Consider the following 19715-nt stretch of genomic DNA (forward strand, 5'->3'; position numbering starts at 1 on the left):
TCCTCCACTAGGGGCTGAAAAGGGTTAGTGGGAGGGGCAGGGCTTCAAAGTATAATAATGCAATGCTGGCTTAAAACTCACCATTCAAAAAACTAAGATCGTGGCATCTGATTCCATCACTTCATGGCAAATAGATGGGGAAACAATGGAAACAGTGACAGACTATTTTCTTGGGCTCCAAAATCACTGCAGACAGTGACTACAGCCATGGAATTAAAAAAACGCTTGCTCCCTGGAAGAAAAGCTATGACAAACCTAGAACAGCATATTAAAAAGCAGAGACATTACTTTGCAAACAAAGATCCATATACTCAAAGCTATGGTTTTTCCAGTAGTCATGTAAGGATGTGAGGGTTGGAACGTAAAGAAAGCTGACACTGAAGAATCGATGCTTTTGAACTGTGGTGTTGGAGAAGACTCTTGAAACTCCCTTGGACTGCAAGGAGATCAAACCAGTCAGTCCCAAAGGAAATCAATCATGAATATTCACTGGAAGGACTGAGTCTGAAGCTAAAGCTCCAATACTTTGGCCACCTGATGCAAAGAACTGACTCATTAGAAAAGACCCTGATGCTTTGGGAAAGACTGAAGGCAGGAGGAGGAGGGGATGACAGAGGATGAGATGGTTGGATGGCATCACCAACTCAATGGACATGACTTTGAGCAAGCTCCAGGAGGAGGTGGACAGGGAAGCCTAGCGTGCTGCAGTCCATGGGGTTGCAAAGAATTGGACATGACTGAGCGACAGAACAACAATAAGAGGTAGAACAATGAGCTGGGGTCAGCCAGCTCTCAAGTGGCAGAGTTAAGACTCAGACCCATGAGCAGTCATATGGACTCTAGACAGTGGTACAGCCACTTCCAGGAGAGCAATATCAGGAGAGAAAGAAATGGGAGCAAAGGACACGCTAGGAGACAAAAGGAAAGGCTAAAGAAAGAAAGGAGGGCAAAGGAGCTAGTCTATATACACACACACACACATACAGCTCTACTAGCCAAACAAGAAGAAAGGGAAAGTCAGGGAATGTGTCAAGAACAGTTGGCACCTGTGTTCTATTCTTAAGGGATATTTGGCCGGAAGACCAGGAAATGCCACTGGCCTGTGACTCCTGCCCTCAAAAATCCAGGCCACTTCTTTGTCAAAAAACACCCTAAAAGGTACGAGGTATCTTTGACCAATTTCTGAGTCGCCACTTTCTTTGACCCACCCTTCCCCTTACAAGATAATTTGGTCTTGTCATCCTCCAGTCAAAAGTGGCCACCACTAGCCCAGGAATTAAGAGGAGGGAGGAAGGCAGTGACCACCAGTTAAGGTCCCTTATTGTCCACCAAAGGCTGGGTCAAGTGCTTTACAGGAACTGTATCATTTATCCTCACTAAGACCAAGAATGGGGTACTAATATAGCCTGGGGCACATAACCTGCGAGAAGTCAAGCATCTTGCCCCCGAGTCTCCTAGTTATTAAGTAGCAGGGTCTAACTAACCCATACTCTTAAGCACCCTGAGGAAATGACTCAATTTATATTTAAAAGTGGTTTATAGCCCATCTCCTTTGCCTCAAACAAGACCAAGACAGGATGATTCCAGGGGTCTGGTGTCCTGAGGGCTGTTGAGAAAATGTCCCCAAGAAACCAATGAAGAACTCAGGGCTGCAGACAATTTTCAGACATCTGAGAGTCTGCAGACAGGCAAGGGTGAGAATTTCATGGACAGAGGACCCTGGAGGGCTACAGTCCATGGGGTCACAAAGAGTCAGACACAAATGAAGCAACTTAGCACTCATGCAGGCAAGAGTGAACCAACTACATTGTTACCGAGCATATTTGAGACATTTAAACGGCTAAGGGAGCTGAGCAAATAAAAGGTATGTTTTAGTTTGGTGTTTCTGTGCTGGACTAATCATGAGACAAGGTCTCAATGTAACCAAAGATAATTACTATTATTAAGAGACCCTGGCTGTACCAATAAAAGTTGATCCTAAAAACTTTTAAGAGACAGAAGTGGCTGCAACACCCCACTCTGTGGTTGACCAAAACATATTTCTAGACGAAGGGAGACTTGCAAACCATGATGAGCCTCAACCAAGACCTCCAATTTTAATGCTGACCACAGCTCAACAGTAACTCAAGGATGAATCTTATTACAACCATCAGTATGACCAAAATGATTTCACAAAACGTTTCCAGTCCACAGTCTTTTTCCTAAGAAAATGCATCCCCTTCCACATTCTGATCAAAAGACAACTGAAAGCAAAACTCTGGAAAAACAGAAAAAAAGACAACATTCTTCACAGGTGATGCACTTTTTCTTTATATCTCTATGTTCTTGTTTTTAAATTTTTTTTTACAAAGAACTACAAATGCAACTTTTATATATTTTAAAAAACCCAACTTATTAGAAATGAGTTTCAAGACATGCTGAGCTGACATGTCCTCCTTTGGACTGAAATCTCAGGAGAGGGTTCGAGTCACAGCCTGCCACATGCTGGCTGATCTGGGCGTGCCTCAGTTTCCTTGTCTGTGTAATGGGGTTACCACAATAACTACAGCTTGGGGTTGCAATGGAGTTCCATTTAGCTATTATTGAAAAGGATTTATCCCAATGCCTGGTACCGGTACGTGCTCGATATATATTTACTATTAACAAAACTATTACTATGATCACAGTGCCTTTCAGTGGCTTCTTTTGATGTTCATTTTTCTGACCCTCACATGGCAACCTGGAAAACACCTTGCTCTCTAACAGCTGAAGTAAATTATGGATGTTCAAAAAATGACTACAAAAAGCTGAATTCTTTATATTCAGCATCATTGTCCCAAATGATAAACATTTCGGGGCTTCCTGGGTAGCTCAAACAGTAAAGAGTCTGCCTGCAATGCGGGAGACCTGGGTTTGATCTCTGGGTTGGGAAGATCCCCTGGAGGAGGGCATGACAACCCACTCCAGTATTCTTGCCCAGAGAATTTCATGGACAGAGGAGCCTGGCAGGGTCCAGTCCACGGGGTCACAAAGAATCAGACACGACTGAGTGACTACTACTCACTGTCCCCAAAACTGAGGTGCTCTACTGGGGACCCCAGATCCAACTGTCCACTGCACATAACTCCCATTTCTCTGTAGTCTGGTGATCATACATTTTCTGAAAGCAAATACGCTGCAAACAAGTCAAAGTACCAAACTTACTATTCAATCCATCTATGCTGGAGGTTGTTTATTTATTCAGTAAGTTATTTATTATACTCCTACTAAAAGCCAAGCCCAGAGCCGCAGAGGTAAATAAGAGACAGTGCCTGGCCTGGAGCAGTCATCACCCAGTAGGAGAACAAGACAGGCAAGTTAGGAGCCCAACACAGCTCAGTAAGCTAGGAACTGGAAGGGCACCAGGGGGTGGGGAGCTGCGGGCGCCCTCCCACCTTGGCTGTGACTCCCCGTGGCTTTCAAACAAAAGTACTAAGAAGAGGAGACAGGAGAGGCGATTATGGTGAGAGATGTGTGCCCCACTGGAAGTGGAACATGACACCTCGATCGCTTCCCAGCAGAAGACTTCCCAGCAGAAGAGGCATTCCCCAAGTACCAGCTTGCTTGCCTCCTTTAGTGGAGATGGGGAATGCGACAAGCCACTGCCTAGGTGCTTGCAAGCCAGGATCCACCAAGTTTCCTTCTCCCAGAACACTTTCTGGGTTCTGCCCTGGGATGGCTGGCAGCCGCACTGAGCGGCCCCCATTCCCACCAGCAGCACATCCTCGGTCTTCCAGAACTCGGCCTCTTCTGACAAGGAGTCTTGTAAACAGAACCCAGAACTAACTCTGCTCAATTAACAGAACTGCCAAGTCACAAAGGCCCTTTAGGGTTGGAGCCCCGAGGCCTCAGCACGTGAGGACCCCTGGGACAGCAGGCCCTGGACCTCCTCCTCTGGCTTGCTTTACCTCACCGAGGGAACAATCATTTGTTCCTGTGCATGAAGTACCAAGCTGGACCTCCCTGGTGATCCAGTGGTTAAGAATCTGCCTGTCAATGCAGGGGACACAGGTTCAATCCCTGGTCTGAGAAGATCCTGCATGCCATGGGGCAACTAAGCCCAAGTGCCATAGCTACCGGCCCTGCCCTCTAGAGCCCACGTTCCACAACAAGAGAACCCACCACAATGAGAAACTGGTGCACTGCAACTAGAGGAAGTCCATGTGCTGCTATGAAGACCCAGCACAGAAAAAAAAAGAAAAAGCACCAGTCTGAGCTGTGCTCCCAGCAGGCTGTAGAATGCCAAATAATTCTTGTTTTCCCAGAATATCTGATAAATCCCTTCAGGGAGGTGCGCACAAGCTGTGCAGTACCAGCATGATAAGAACTTGGTTATTTTCTTCGGGGCTGCAGGGGAGATGGAGAAATCTGATTCTAGTCACTGAGACTCCTTTCATATCCCAGGCTACATGGGAGGCCTGCCTCTGCCTGGGTCACCAGAAACACAAGGCAGAGAGCAGCACCACTCCTGTTTGTTGAAGGAAAGCTGACCGCTGCCTGCCTCTGCTAATCTGAAAATCTTAATTTATGGACGCGGGGAATTTACACAGTCCCGGCCATGGTCCCCACCCATTTCCCTATAGCTTGAAAGCCAAAATTCCACACGGGGTTCCAAATAATTCCAACCTCTTTGGTTGCCTTTATATCTAAACGGAAATTCCAGAAAAGTTGTCTGGCATGGCAAAAGCTGATCAGCCTTATGAAAATACCCAGAAAGGTGACCCATTTAGTCAAAAGAGCTTTCAGATCTCCATGAGAAAATGAATTCATGCCAGCATAAAGGGCCTTCAGAGAGGGAGAACAGGAGTGTTGTGTTAACGCCCAGACCTTTCAACAAGCCAGCCCTGAGATTTCTGGGGAGGCTGAGCACCTAGAGACGGCCGGCAAGACCAGCTTGATCGCTCAGGAGCTGTGCTTGCAGGAGAAGCCCCTTAGGGACACAAGGGCAGTGCTGAGCGCACGGCTTGGTGCCCTGGTGGTACACAGCAAGGGGCCTGCCCCCCAGGCTCCTTGAATATGAGCAAGGAACTGCTGGCATGGATTGGAAGTTTGTACCAGGGCTGCTCGACTGATACAGGCCGAGTGCCAGCCAGGAAAGAGAAGTTCTGCTCAGTGGCAATCACAACCCAACACCCTCCTCCACCCCGTGGCCCCTGCCAGTTAATGTTTACAGGTAGCACAAGGAGAGGGTGTGGGGTGAGGTCACTGCCGACAAAGCGCAGCTGTGCCAATGTCAACTGTCACCAAGGATCTCCCAGCATGGCTGGGTCTCAGCAAACGCCCCCCGTACACCCTCACAAGTGGTGGGCATGCAAGCTCCACAGGGCTGTGGCCAGGAGGCAGCCTCCTCCACACGGCTAACATCCAGGCCTTGCAAAGAAAGCCCTGCCTGGCTCTGTCAAGAAGACTTTCAGCTGGTCCCTGTTGTCCAGACCTGCAGTGAAATCACTGCCCCTGAAAACCAAAGGCAGGAAAGAACCAGAGAGCTGTCTCCAAGAGCTGGAAAGAAGACCCCCAGGAAAGCTTTACGGTGCCAGAAGAGGTAAGGCAAGTGGGCCCCCAAAGCTGTGTTTTATAGGAGGAAATTTCAATTTCACACTAACCAAGTCCAAATGTTCAAGTAAAATAAAAGTGTTTTAAATAAAATAGAAATGAACAGGAATAAAGCAGTAGAAAATCTCTCAGTATAACATTTGCGGGCTTCCCCGTGGCGCAGCAGTAAAGGGCTCGCCTGCCAATGCAGGAGATGTGGGTTCGATCCCTGAGTTGGGGAGTTCCCCTAAAGGAGGCAATGGCAACCCACTCCAATATTCTTGCCTGGCAAACCCCACAGACAAAGGAGTCTGACAGGCTACAGTCCATACGGCTGAAAAAGAGTCGGACATGACTTAGCAATTAAACAACAACAATTTATCTATTTTGAGTGTGGAACCCAACTTTGACACTACAAAACAAAAACTACAGCTTAATGCAGGCAAGGATCATGGCTGGCATGTAAAGTGAGGTAGATTTGAGCCTCAGTTTTCTCATCTATAACTTGGAAATAGATATAGAGCCACTCTCTTTGCAGGGTTCATAATGAGGATTAGAAGTAATCAAAGCAAGGCACTCTGGACAACGCTTAGCACACAGCAGGCACAGAGAGATGCTGATCTTATGTTAGAGATACGTGTGCACACAGCAACATTTGGTACACGAACAGCATCATGGTGGGCATTCTTGAAACCAAGAACAGCCAAGGAATATTCGGAGAAGCACAAGTGTCCTCCGTGCCAAGCTATCTACTTGTGCCAGGTTTTGACAATGGGGGAAAGGAGGAAGTTAACACTCTGTCAAAATAAACTCTCTTCCCAGAACATGGGACTCAATTTCTAAAGAAAAATAGCCAGGCACCTTATACATTCAAGGCTGCTTTCCCAGCCCCAAAAGAAGAAAGTACTGCTGTTCATCATACAATAACATGAGTCCATTTGGTGATTATCAATCATGTTTAATGAATAACTAGATTTACAATAGTAATGTAAAATGGCTTGTAGTAGAACATCATGAAGTGTTACTTAGTTGCTCAGCAGTATCCAACTCTTTGTGACCCCATGGACTGTAGCCCACCAGCCTCCTCTGTCCGTAGAATTCTCCAGGCAAGAATCCTGGAGTGGGTTGCCATGCCCTCCTCCAGGAGATATTCCTAACCCAGGGATTGAACTCAGGTCTCCTACAGGGCAGGTGGATTGTTTTACCATCTGAGCCACCAGGTAAGCCTGCCATTCATTCCCTTTTCCAGGGGAACTTCGGGACCCAGGGACTGAACCCAGGTCTGCCACACTGCAGGCAGATTCTTTACCATTTGAGCCACCAGGGAAGCCTAGAACATCATGATAGAGAGTTTTTAATCTTTTTAAGAGCAGGAAATACCACACAATTAGATGGAAGCAGCTCATCCCATTGGATTTAATTATTTGGTTCAATTTGTTGGGGGAAGAGGTTATAATTATAGATCTACCTCTTTAACAGAGAAAAATTAAAGATGGAAACTAAATGCAGGGACTTCCCTGGTGGTCCAGTGGCTAAGACTCTGAGCTCCCAATGCAGGGGCCCAAGTTCAATCCCCGGTCAGGGGACTAGATTCCACATGCTGCTACTAAGAGTTCATCTGCCACAACTAAAGATCCTGACCTGGAGCAGTCAAATAAATTTTTAAAAAATAAACAAACACAGATTAATAACAATAGGAGGAAAAAAGGAAAAGGAAATGCAGATATGCAAGCTGTTGGGGGCCCCCAAACAGGGTATATGCACCCCCAGGATGCAAAAGATTATCCATTACAGCAGAGGAAAAACCAGATCTCCTATTTGGATTTGCTACCTAAAAAGAAACTAAACTTTAGTAATATTTAATATACAGACTGACCGTGGTATATGTATACAGCTTATAAACATATGCATATGAGAAAGGGGTACATTCAATTTTTTTTTCTTTTCTGATAGGAGTAACTGGAGCAATAGTGAAGAGATCCTCAGATTAGCTGAGCCATTTCAGCTGGGTTCACTTACTTTACCCCAGGCACCCTAAACGAAGATGCTCTCCTGGCAACCTCTAGCCTCAAAGGATCCTTTGTGAGTCAGCCCCTGCCTACCTCTCCACCATCCCTCTGATCTCCACCTGACACATTCTTCCACTTCTGGGCTCACCTGACTAATTATAGTCAGGCTTTAGGTTTCAGCACAACAGCCCCTTCCTCCAGGAAGCCCTCCAAACTACCCAGTCCAGCCTGACGGAAGGTGCTCTTCCCCCTCAGAGGGCTTGTCAGCTCAGTCCTGACTACTACATGGTGGTCCGCAGACAGTGACCACTGGGAGCCAACTGGAAGACCGGAATTCAGAGTTCACCCCGATCTAGTGAATCAGGCTGGCCTTTTTAACGGGCCCCCAGTTTCAAGTTCCCAGGTGACCTGTGTGTGCCTGAAGGGTTGAGGACACACCCTGGTGATTTGTCTCTCCTCTGTGCTGAGCAGTAAGGCCAGCCAGGGACATGACTCTCGTTATATTCCTGTGGCCCTAGCACCGAGCCTAGCTCAGAGCTGGTCTTTCATATGCTGGTTAAATGAGGAAAGGAAGAGAGAAAGGATTTTGAGAGGCACCGTGGAAATGCCAAGCTGGAGGGAGGGGGATAACTAACACACCATTTGACAGTGGCAGGACTGGCCAGAGAATAGATTGAGGGTAAGACAAAGTCCACTATAGTAATAATGACAACGCCAGCATTATGCTGTAACTTAACCAAATCAAATCGAATGCTCTCGGCAAAGCTATGATAGGAACTATCATTCGCCTCTGTTTTACAAACCTTTCTGAGGCTCAGAAAGGGTAATGCAGTGGACCAGAGTCGCATAACTGTTATGGGGCAGAATGGTGGTGAGAAACAGCTTCAGGTATGTGCTACCCTGAAGGCCGTTTAGAGAGGAAGCAGGGTGATGCAGTACCCTGGCCACGGAGCCAATGCAAGGCTCCGACCTGAGCAGCTGCTGCCCAAGGAGCAAGGCAGCCACCCTTGACTAACCCATGATAAGAATCAGGACCCCCTCCCCAGGTCGGGGGTGAAGAGGGAGTGCCCAGGGACATAATTTGGCTCCAAATCAAAGCTCTCCTTCAGCACAGACTCTCCAAGAAAGAAGGCAGCTGCTGACTGGCATGCTGGCCCCACCATTGCTGGAGGAGCTTGCAGACGTCTAACTACCATCTGGAAATGATTTGGCCCTGAGATTCCTGAACGGGTGAGAGACTGGAATGACCAGCCACTCCAAACTCCTGTCCAGCTCTCAGAAACAAAGCTGGAATGAATGGGTCCTGGAGGCAAAAAATCATAACACAACCAGAGGTCACCCCCTGCGAAGGAGGGGACACCCTCTGGGCAATCCATAACCCTATTAGAGCAACAGGAACCGCCATTAGCCAACCGAGCTGGTCTCCCCAGCATGGTGTCAATTTTAAATGTCCTATCAGCGTGCAAACTCTCCAGTGTGACTTTTGAGAATATTATTGGACGGCACTTTATTTATTTAACCAAACACACAGCACCAACAGTTCATCTGCCATGAACTGTTCTGAGCACTTTAAAAAATATTAACTTGTTCAGTTTTTACAACAACCTTTTAAGGAGTAGCTGTTATCCCCATTTAAGCTATAAGCAAACCAAGGCACAGAAGTTTCTTAATAGCTACTTAGTGGCAAGTAGGATTTGAACCAAGAATCCTAGCTCTTAACAAACTGACACTAATGTGTTACGTTGTTACAAGTGGCCCAGAAACTTCTCAGGAAGCAGCTATCTTGCTGCTTTTTAAGCCATTCCTAGATGTGAACTAGTGACTCACTCAGATGGTAAAGAATCTACCTGCAATGCAGAAGACCTGGGTTCAATCCCTGGGAGAAAGAAATGTCAACCCATTCCAGAGTTCTTGCCTAGGAAATCCCACAGACCAGAGGAGCCTGGCAGGCTACAGTCCATGGGGTCGCAATGAGCCAGACATGACTGAGTGACTAACACTTTCTTTTTCTTTCTAGATGTGAACTGCACTGCCTGAAAGACACACTGGTATTTGCTAAGTACTTACAGGACAGAGCAGAATTTAGTATTATTTGTACATTATTTTGGTGGGAGTGGGATGAAAGGAAAGAAAACAGAGTAAGTGATCTACCACCCTGGAAACTCTGCCCAGTGACCAGAGGTCTTAGGAACATGCACCCCGCCTATTCTGGGGTGCTGGCCTGGCACAGGCACTTTAAGCAAACATCAGGGTCAGACCACATCCATTAAAAAGGAAAGAATTCCTTTATATAAAGGATCAAACCAAAACACACCACCCAAATTTCTAGGCTGCCCTGATTGTCATTCCTGGGTTGGGAGACCCCTTCTTCTCCAAGTTGGCTGCACTGCCCAGGGTCAGAAAAGCTTTTGGAAAAACAAGTAAATAAACCTGCCAGCTCCTGGCAGACAACTGGAATTAAATATGCTGAGGCCTCATTATGAACTGCCCAGGGTATAAGAAGGAACTTCAACTTTGGGATGAAGCCGAGGATGGGCCCACCCTACAAGGAATCACAAACATAAACAAACAACCAGTGAATTCTAGGCAGAAATGCCACTCTGCTCTCAGCATCTAACCACCTATGTCACACAACTGGCGCCTATAGCCAACTCTAATGATTCCTACAACTCATGTTGTTGGGAGCTATCCAAAGTATACAAAACCCTGCATAGATACTTTTCCAGATTAGGAGTGAAATTTCTCCCATTGGTAGTAGGAATCTCCAATAAACAAATAAACAACAACAAAACCATTGAAGACAGGGCAGCTATTCCCTCAACAAATTCACCTCAAAACAAGATATAAGTTGCAAACTCGGGCTTTCCCACTGGTGCTAGTGGTAAATGAAACACCTGCCATTGCAAGAGATGTAAGAGATGAGGGTTTGATCCCTGGATTGGGAAGACTCCCCTAGAGAAGGCAATGGCAACCCACTCCAATATGTTTGCCTGAAAACTTCCATGGACAGAGGAGCCTGGAGGGCTACAGACAATGGGGGTGCTCAGTCAGAGGCAACTGAGCACAGAACAAAGGAAAGAGAAGGGAAAGAAAGAGAAAAGCAAAAACTCAAAACAAGCAAACAAACAAAGATGCAAACTGATTCTGCTCACTTCCTGACATGACACTCATCTCATGGACCCTCTTCACAGCTCAGAGGATTAATCTCATCCCTCACCTAAGGCCTCACTTTGTTCAAGGTCAGAGGCTCAATGTATGGATGTCCAACCAAAACCCCTACACCCCAGATTTACAAAACTTTGTGTTCATATGAGCTCTCTGGTGGGACAATGGGGCTGTATTTTACTTGTTTCTGACCCTGAAAAATAGGTCAGTTAAGCCTCAAGTTCAACAACTTGGCAGACCTAGGTTCCAGCCAACATTCACCAGCTGGGTGAGCTGCACAAGAAGTTACTTCACTCCCGTTTCCCCAGCTTTAAATAGAGGTAATGATACTAACCGGCTTCCCAGGTGGTGCTAGTGGTAAAGAAAAGTGAAAAATGATGTCGCTCAGCTGTGTCTGACCCTTTGTGACCCGCATGGACTGTAGCCTACCAGGCTCCTCCCTCCATGGAATTTTCCAGGCAAGAGTACTGGAGAGGGTTGCCATTTTGAACCCACCTGCCAATGCAGGAGACGTAAGAGACACAGGTTCAATCCCTGGGTCAGGAAGATCTCCCGGAGGACGGTAGGGCAACCCACTCCAGTATTCTTGCCTGGAGAATCCCATGGACAGAGGAGCCTGGCAGCAGTACAGTCCATAGAGTCAGAGTAGCAGCCTAGAGTCCACAGGGTCACAAAGAGTCGGACTCGACTGACATGACTGAGGACAATGATATTAACCACCATCCCCAGTAAAAACAACCATTTCCTAAGCACTTGGCCTGGACTGGGAAGTGGACTTACATAGACAAGGAAACCAGATCTCAAGGATTCAAGGTGGTGATCAGGGGGTCATCAACAGAACACACTCAACACCTAGCCTGTGTCCCAAGTTGGAGCTCATTTGTCATCGTCAGCACAATTCAACACAGCATAAGCAGGGAAAGCTTGAACTGAAGTCCTCACAGGATGTGAATTTTTTTCTGAAGGGCCTTTACCCTGCACAGTCCCAGGAGCAGAGGGAAAAGGCCTCAGGCATTACCGCCTCAGGGAGTCCTGGCCCTTGGCAACTCTGCCTCCAGGCTCCAGAGGCTGGAAAACCTGTTTGCTGTAAGATCTTTCTGGAGACCAACTAGGCAGCCAATGACAGGAGTCATAAATGTGACCACAGCCTTTGACCCAGGAATTCCACTCTGGGGAATATGATCCAAGAAATTATTTAAAAGGAGAAAATAACACAATGTAAACTGTGGTGGGAAGAGGTCCATAGCAAGAAACTGCCAAAGTCCACAGGCCACAACCAGGGAAGGGAAAGCTAACCCTGGAATGTCAGGACGGTAGGAGTCGCTATGGTCTGGCTGGGTTCAGGAATGAAAATCATGAGGGTTAAGGAGAAAAATGTACGGGGCCAGACAAAGTCTAGAATAAGACCCTCAATTTGGGGGCACTGTTGGGAGACCATGCTGGAGGCAGCTGCAGCCTCTGTAAACGTTGGCAAACTCGGCAGTCCAGGATTTTCTAGTACTGTGGTTTGGTTGGTGGTTGTTTTTTTTTAAAGAGATTTCATGTCATGTTCGGACACTTCTGGTTTACTTTAAGTTTCTTTGTTCAGTTAATTAAGTAAATACACATTTCCAAAGCAAAGAAGAAGGGATCCATGTTGAGCCCAGCCGGCCTTTGAGATTCCTCAGAGGGGTCTGAGGAATCTGAAAAGAAAATAATTCCCAGAGAGAACTGAGGTTCTCCTTTCCTCCTTACAGGAGATGGGCGCCCCAAAGGCGACAGCATGTCACACACTTCCCTCGGCAGGGCCTCCACCCTCGATGGGGAGGCCGATGGGTGGCGGCCCGGGAAGCAGCCCTACCTGCCCCACAGGTGTGGGGAGGGCTGCGGAGAGGACAGGAGACTCAGCCTCGGAAGCCAGTTTAGGCAGGAGAACGTCCCAGCAGCCTCACCCGCGGCCCTTTTTTCCTGTCGGGGGTCACTCCAAGGCCTGCTTTCCTCAGGAAGAGACCTGGGGCAGCTACTCACGGGCAAGAGCTTCACCTGGCAGAACACACACACACACAATGTAGGTGCACATTCTCTGCACCCTGACATGCTCTCCACACACATGCTCTGTGTACATACACCCTCTGCACACGGACACACTCGCGCGGGCACGCACACTACACACCCCTTGCCCCGATCCTTAGAGTCCACACCCCTCGGCCGCCGTGTGACCCTTCCAGAAGCCCTCAACCAGCCGAGGTCACAGGGGGGACCTCACCCCCACTCTGCCTCCCCCGTGGCGGGGTGGGGGGGAGGCGGCGGAGAGGAACCCAACACCAACTCCCTGCCCCCTCTCAGGAAGACCCTGGTGTGGGGAGGGCGGGGAGAGGAAGGCCAAGTCTCCTTTAATTGTCACCCACTTCCTTCAATTCTCAGCTGGACCCTCGCTAGCCCATTAACCCTCTGCCCCCCACCTCGTCTGCAACAGGGGTCTAACGGCGCCCCAGCTCGCAGGCTGCGTGAGGAGGGAGGTGACTGGGAAGGCGGCTGGCACCCAGCGCGCACTAGCTGGAGCTCCTACCAGGCAGCGGTTGCTGTGACCACCACCCATCGCTGAATGACACCTTCGGCGGCGACCTCGCGGCCAGAGCTGAGCTGGGAGCGAGGAAGACACACCCCCGCGTCTCCCCTTCCCACCTCGGGGCCCACACCCCTTCCGGCGACCGCCAGGTCCCCGTCTCCACCTGGGCGGGAGGCCCCGGATTCAGAGAACAGTCCCTCCCGGGGCCTCTCCACCTGGCCTCCCAGCCAACGCCCATTCGGCGGCCGCGGGGCGCAGCGGGGCGAGCGCTCCGGGGAGCGCCGGACGAGGGCTCCACCCCCCAGGGACCGCGGACCTGAGGCTTCCAGTCCCCCGGCTCCCGCTGCGACACCCCAGTTCCCGCAGCGACACCCCAGCTGCAGAGAAACGCCACAGCCCCGACTCTCCCGGTGCGGCCTCAACCCGAACCTTCAACCCACCGCCCCCAACAGGCGCACAGCCCCGGCGCACGGCAGGGTCCGAGCACACGAGGAGAGCGCCCTGGAGGATGGACCTCCCGAGGGGGCCTAGGTCCCCTTTGTCCTCGCGCCCTCGGGGGACAATGTCCCCCGGTCCCGGAGCCCACACGGAGCCCGCGGCTGCTCGGCGCGGTGGTGGTGGTGGGGCACCCGACGGGGAGCTTCAGCCTCCACAGGGGCGCAAGCGCGGTGGAGGGTGGAGGGCGAGGGGTACCGGCCGGGCCAGGGCACTCACCGATGGACACGAGCTTGATGCTCTCGCGGTCCAAGAACTCGAGCGCCACGGACACGTTCTCCAGCTGCATCTGGCGGAAGGTGGGCCGCTGGTGGTACTTGCGGTACATGTGCTTCTGGCTGAGCACCTCCAGCAGCGCGATGAGCCGCAGCCCGTCGCTCAGGTCGGTCTGCAGGTTCCCTATGCGCTTGTTCACGCACTTAAGGTGCTCGTTGCACCAACGCGTGAATGTGTTCTGCTGGATCTTCTTCCAGGGCGCGTCCTCCGCCAGGTCCTTCTCGGTTACCGGCATTCTGGCGGCGGGGAGAGCGCTATGCGCAGCGAGCTGCCGGAGACTGGCGTAGGGAGGCCCAAGGGCCGCGGGGAGCGAAAAACCAAAGCGGAGCGGGAGCGGGGCTCGAACTCGCTGCTACCGAAGCCGCAGCTGGGGCTGCTCTGCGCCCGCCTGCCCGTGGCCGCGCGAGGCGTCTGGCCCCGCGCCTGCGCACTGAGCCGGCCCGCCCCTGAAGCCCCGCCCCGTCCCAACCCTCAGGAGGGCGCTCCCGGGCCACGCCCGCCCCCTGCCGCTCGAAGCGGGCATTGCGGCCCGCGAACTCCCAAGTCCTCTGGGGTCCCCGCGCGCTGTGCTCACAGCCTCGGTGAAAGGAAGCTAGGCGGGACATGTCCGGCTTCTCAAGAAGGTCACCCGGTTCCAGAGGGAGGGGACGTGTGGAGGCAGGAACCTGGACAGAATGGGCAGGGACGGTGGCCTGGGTCACGCGGGAGGGGGTGGCGGGGAGGGGCATTTCATCCACCTGAGGTTCAATAAGCTTCAATAAGACCTTTCACTGAGCTATTGCTGTGTGCTAGGCTGTATTAAGGACTTCCCTGTAGCTCAAACGGTAAAGAATCTGCCTGCCAGGCAAGAGGCCAGGGTTCGATCCCTGGGTTGGGAAGTCCCTCTGGAGAAGGGAATGGCAATCCACTCCAGTATTCTTGCCGGGAGAATTCCATGGACAGTCTACGGGTGCACAGAGTCGGACACGACTGAGCTACTAACACAGTCCACAGATCTGTGCTAGGCACTGGGAGCATCGTGAAGGAAATGGACATTTAGAAAAAATAAGTTTATTTGGCTGCCTCGGGTCTCAGGTGCGTCATGCGGGATCTTTCGTTGGCGCTCTCGGGCTCCAGAGCACAGGCTCAGTAGTTGCGGCGCGCTGGCTTAGTTGCCAGCTGGAATGTGGGATCTTAGGTCCCGAAATCAGGGATGGAAATTTGTTGCCCACACTGGAAGGCGAATTCTTATCCACCGTGACCAGGGAAGTCCCTGAACTGGACATTTTCCTTCTCATATTAACTGAACACATATGAATTATAATATTATTGTTAGTAGTATTTATTATCTGCCTACTAACTGAAGGCCTGTCAGCCTTCTTCGCACCTGCCAACAAATGGTAAATAAGACAAACTTATAATTTAACCTTGAGGAGTTCATAGACTAATAGGAGAAAAAAGTATAAATCAACTATCACAACACCCTAATGGTGGTGATAGAAATGAACCATAATTTGTCATGTATATTAGTTCCTTAATGTTGCTATAACAAATTACCAAAACTTTGCCTTTAAAAAAACACACACACACACACATTGTTATCTGGCTTTTCTGTAGTTTAGAGTCCCTCGGAGGGCTCACTGAGCTAAAATCAACATATTGGCAGGATCTATTCCTTTCTGGAGGCTTTAGGGAAGAACTCATTTCTTTGCCTTTTCCAGCTTCTAGAAGCTTCCCAAATTCCTTGGCGGAGGCTGCTTTCTCTGTCTTCAAAGCCAGCAACATCAGGCGGAGTCTTTCTCATGCTGTCTTCTCTGGTTCTCCATAGTTACATCTAATTCTTTTAAGGACCCAGTTGGGAAGAGAGGTTGGGCAGGATGGATAGACGTCAAGGGCTTCCAGCTCTGGGAGGAGCCCACAGATGTGTGGTTGTGGCATTATGTAACAGGTCATTTGTGTACAAGGGGAAGCAATTTCTTCAGATAGATTGCCTCACTCACTGGAAATGCTCAAAAGAGCCTTGAGGAAGAGAAGCTATTACCTGGCCCTGGCCCTGGCTCAGGCCCATTGTTAGGATCAGTAACTATTGGAAGAATCATTCCTCTTCTTTGTGATTAAGTGAAGAAATTTGCTGGAGGTCAGCTGATAAGGACTGGACAAAGCTGGACTTGAACCTGGGTCTAACGCCAAAGTCTGTACTGTGCCTAAAAGCCGCCATGCTGTTCCCAGCCTGGACCTTGTCTTTGTCTACACAACCTGAGCAGCAGATTCTCTAAAGGCACTGTGGGTAACCTTGCCTACCCCATGTGCAAGGCTTCTAGTTCCTCAAGCTTTCTTCCACCCAAAGGCATCCATCAAAACTCATCAGCCAGTGTCTCACTCCCAAGGGGACCTCCTCCCTGCTAGGTGAGACCGGAGCTAAGGTGATCAACTCAGTTCACTCAGCAGCTGATAATGTTCTAAGGTCTGCTTTCTCAGGAGATATGTCTGTTTTCACCAGGTCTTGACACAGATAACTAAGTTCTGCATATAAATATCTAGTCCACCTCACTCTGAGCTGAGACACCCCTGTTTTAGGATGAGTCTGGTGATTCTCTACATCCCATCAGGAGACACCCAAGGGAGCAGTTTATGCGGAGTGAAGGGGACTCCATAGCCATGATGGAGGAGGGTGATCAGTGGCTTTGGTGACAAGGAGAGGAAGCACATAAGGTCTTCAAAGGGCTCTTCATCAATATTTGATAAAAGAAGAGGGCAGGCATTTCTGCACGGAGCCTTTTCACCAATGCATTCCAGTTTTATCGACAAGGCTTTCATTTAACAAAAAACAGTAGAAATAATAAGAATAGTAGTAATAGTAATAATAATGGAAGCTTCTGCTTCTTAAGTGCCGATATTCTCATTTAATTATCACAGCAACTCCAGAAGATGTTGTTATTATCCCCATTTTACAGGTAAGGAAACCGAGGTTGAGAGGAGTAGTCAGATACTTAAGGTCACAGAGTGACAGAAACTTGATTCTAAGGAAGGGCTAAGAAAGATAATACAGTAGTCATGATTAAGAGCAGGGACCTGCAGCAACGCTGATTTTATTTCTTTAGCTGTAACCTACCTTAACAGTGTACCTCCTAGGAATTTCTGACAAATGAGAACTACGTGTATAACACTTAGCGTGTACATGTCAGCTGAGAGGGCCGATACTGCTATTATTGTCACAGACATCAAACAGTGAAGTCTGAAAGTTCCAGGTTTAGAAGCCCACTTTCCAAAGGGAACAGAGACAAAGAACCAGGACTTACAAAGTGAATTTCCCTTCTCACCAGATGCACCTTTCCCCTAGGGTGGGGGCCTTCTCAGTTGTAATTTTACACCAGTGTCCACACCCTGCCAGAAAGAAAGAGAAGCAAAATATAACCGAGAATATTTGCTCTGTCTCCACCCGCTAGAGGAAGAGGAGCTGGTTCTCTCAGGAGCTCCCCGGAATGCCAGCCCTGACTGCAGAGGTCCTTGGGACCACGTGGGTGGGGTGCTAAGAGGAAGCCTACTCTGGGGGGGAGGGTGGTGGAGGGGTGTTGGGAGAGCTGGCCTTCCTCCAAAGGGGTGGCAAAAGGCAGAGGTGTTTTGCAGGCCCAGGGGCCCCAGCAGGCCGCCCTGCCCTGAGATTTTGAGATTAGGTGGGGGCTTCTAGGAGGCAGGTTGCTGCGAAAAGGTACCCCGACTCTCTCACTCACCCACTGGGTAAGATAGAGCTCAGAATGGGCAGAGCAGTGTTCATGAAAGCCATTCTTTACTGGAGCCACTCAACGGGCTACGTGATTGTGATTTTATCTCTGATCCTCCAGCTGTAGTAATTGGCCACTTCCTAGTGCCAGGTACTGAGCTAAGCATCATGTCTGGGAGGGTTTTTTTGTTTTTTGCTTTTAATACCATTCTTATCACTACTAATACTTTTGGGGGGGAGGCTGCGTTCAGTCTTTGTTGCTGCACGGGCTTTCCTCTAGTTGCAGAAAGCTGGGGGTTACTCTCTGGTTGCAGTGTGTGAACTTCTCTTTGAGGTAGCTTCTCAATGTGGTGGTTTCTCTTGTGGCAGAACACAGGCTCTGGGTGTGTGGGTTTCAGTAGTTGCTGCACATGGGCTCAGTGGTTGGAGCTCCCAGGCTCTGGAGCACAGACTCAATAGTTGTGGCTGATGGGCATAGCGGCTCCTCGGCATATGGGATCTTCCCGGATTGGGGATCAAACCTGTGTCCCCTGCTTTGGCAGGCCGATTCTTCACCACTGAACCACCAGGGAAGCCCTGGGGGTTAATTTTTTAATCTTCTCAAGAACACTCTGAGCTTGATGCTATTATTATCCGCCCCATTTTACAAGTAGGGAAACTGAGGCTGAAAAAAAGAAGCAGCAGCCAGGTCACTTGCTCAGAGTCCCTTGGGAATCAGGTGTCAGAATCTGGATGCAGACCCTGGACTAACCAACTCCAGAGGCCAGTTCTGAGTCTCTAAGTGCGATTGTCAGGGGCACAGTTTGCCCAGCGATGGCAAAGCACTGAAGACAGTGGCCACGATCCACGGGACACCTGTGTGGAATTCATTCAGCAGGAGCAGGAGTCAGGGTCTGCTGAGGGCCCTGGATTCCTCCCCCAATTTCCCAGCCAAAGGTGAAACTCACTGCCCCAGACCCCACTGCAGTCTCATTGGAATCACCAAAAAGAAAAAAAGTTTGCAGATGACTGGGCCCTCTTCCTCAATTCCATCTGGCATTGACTTCCTTGGAAGATTTATGTGAGTCTGGTTTGCTTTTCCGAAGTGCAGACAAATGTCACAGAGTACTTTTCAGCTAAAGAAAACCCTGTCTAGCCACTCTCACCTGGCAAACCCAGTCAGCCTTCCAGCTGGAATAGAACTGCCCTTTTGTGGATGGCTGGACCACTGACAAAGCCCTTTTCCATCCTTATCTTGTTGACTCCCTCCTCCCCCACTGCTCTTCAGGCCAGGATTAGTAGTATTACTCAGAGCACTCAAGGACAGCGATTGTTTATCTTTATCCCTGGGGTCTAAGAGAGTGGAGGCCTTTGTGACCACTTACTGAATTGCTGGGGGAAGAGGGAGTCACTGGCCACTCAGAGAGGTTGTGACCTGCTTAAGGTCACATGGTTAGTGTCAGGGTCGAAGTTCAGCACTGTGTCTTCTGACTCCAAAGCCTGTTCTCTAAGACTGCTTTCAGATATTCAAGCCTGTTTCCTGCAGCACTGTTTCTAACTGCCAAGTGTCCCTCGCTTGTGGGTAGAGGTCACTTGCACTGTAGTCTTGCCCCTCATGGTGCGATCCCGCCAGCAGCTCCTGTGGCACCGGGCGCCGCCTTGGACCTGCTGAATCTGAAGCTGCAGTTTAACAAGGTCCCTGAAGCAATTCACATGCTCATTAAAGCTGCTAAGTCCCACATTACAGTACATCCACCTGGACCACCTTGGTACTTTTTTTTTAATAATAACACAAGAATGTGATGGATCCACACATAGGCTGATGTGAAAGGATCTCAGAAGTTATTGTTATGTGGGGAAAAAGAAAAGCGAGTCACAGATCAATGTGACTTTGTATGATTCAATTTGTGTACACATTTTTTTAAATGAAGGTAGCACTAATACATGTGAATATATGCACAGAACTGATCAGCCAGGCAGCCTATTAGGGTGC

At 49.4% G+C, this 19715-nt stretch overlaps 1 protein-coding gene across 5 annotated transcripts in view; it reads right to left on the reverse strand.

Moving 5' to 3' along the window:
* The window catches only part of FLNB (filamin B), a 136665-nt gene extending 122232 nt beyond the window's left edge, over positions 1-14433 (reverse strand). For all 5 annotated transcript variants that reach the window (XM_043885257.1, XM_043885256.1, XM_043885255.1 and 2 more), the window contains exon 1: positions 13987-14433. In XM_043885257.1, coding sequence (XP_043741192.1) covers positions 13987-14278 — 292 coding nt within the window. In that variant the 5' untranslated portion in view covers positions 14279-14433. The remainder of the gene's footprint in view (positions 1-13986) is intronic.
* Between the last annotated feature and the right edge of the window lie 5282 nt (positions 14434-19715).

This window comes from Cervus elaphus, chromosome 24, assembly GCF_910594005.1.
Source record: "Cervus elaphus chromosome 24, mCerEla1.1, whole genome shotgun sequence".
Lineage (NCBI taxonomy): Eukaryota > Metazoa > Chordata > Mammalia > Artiodactyla > Cervidae > Cervus > Cervus elaphus.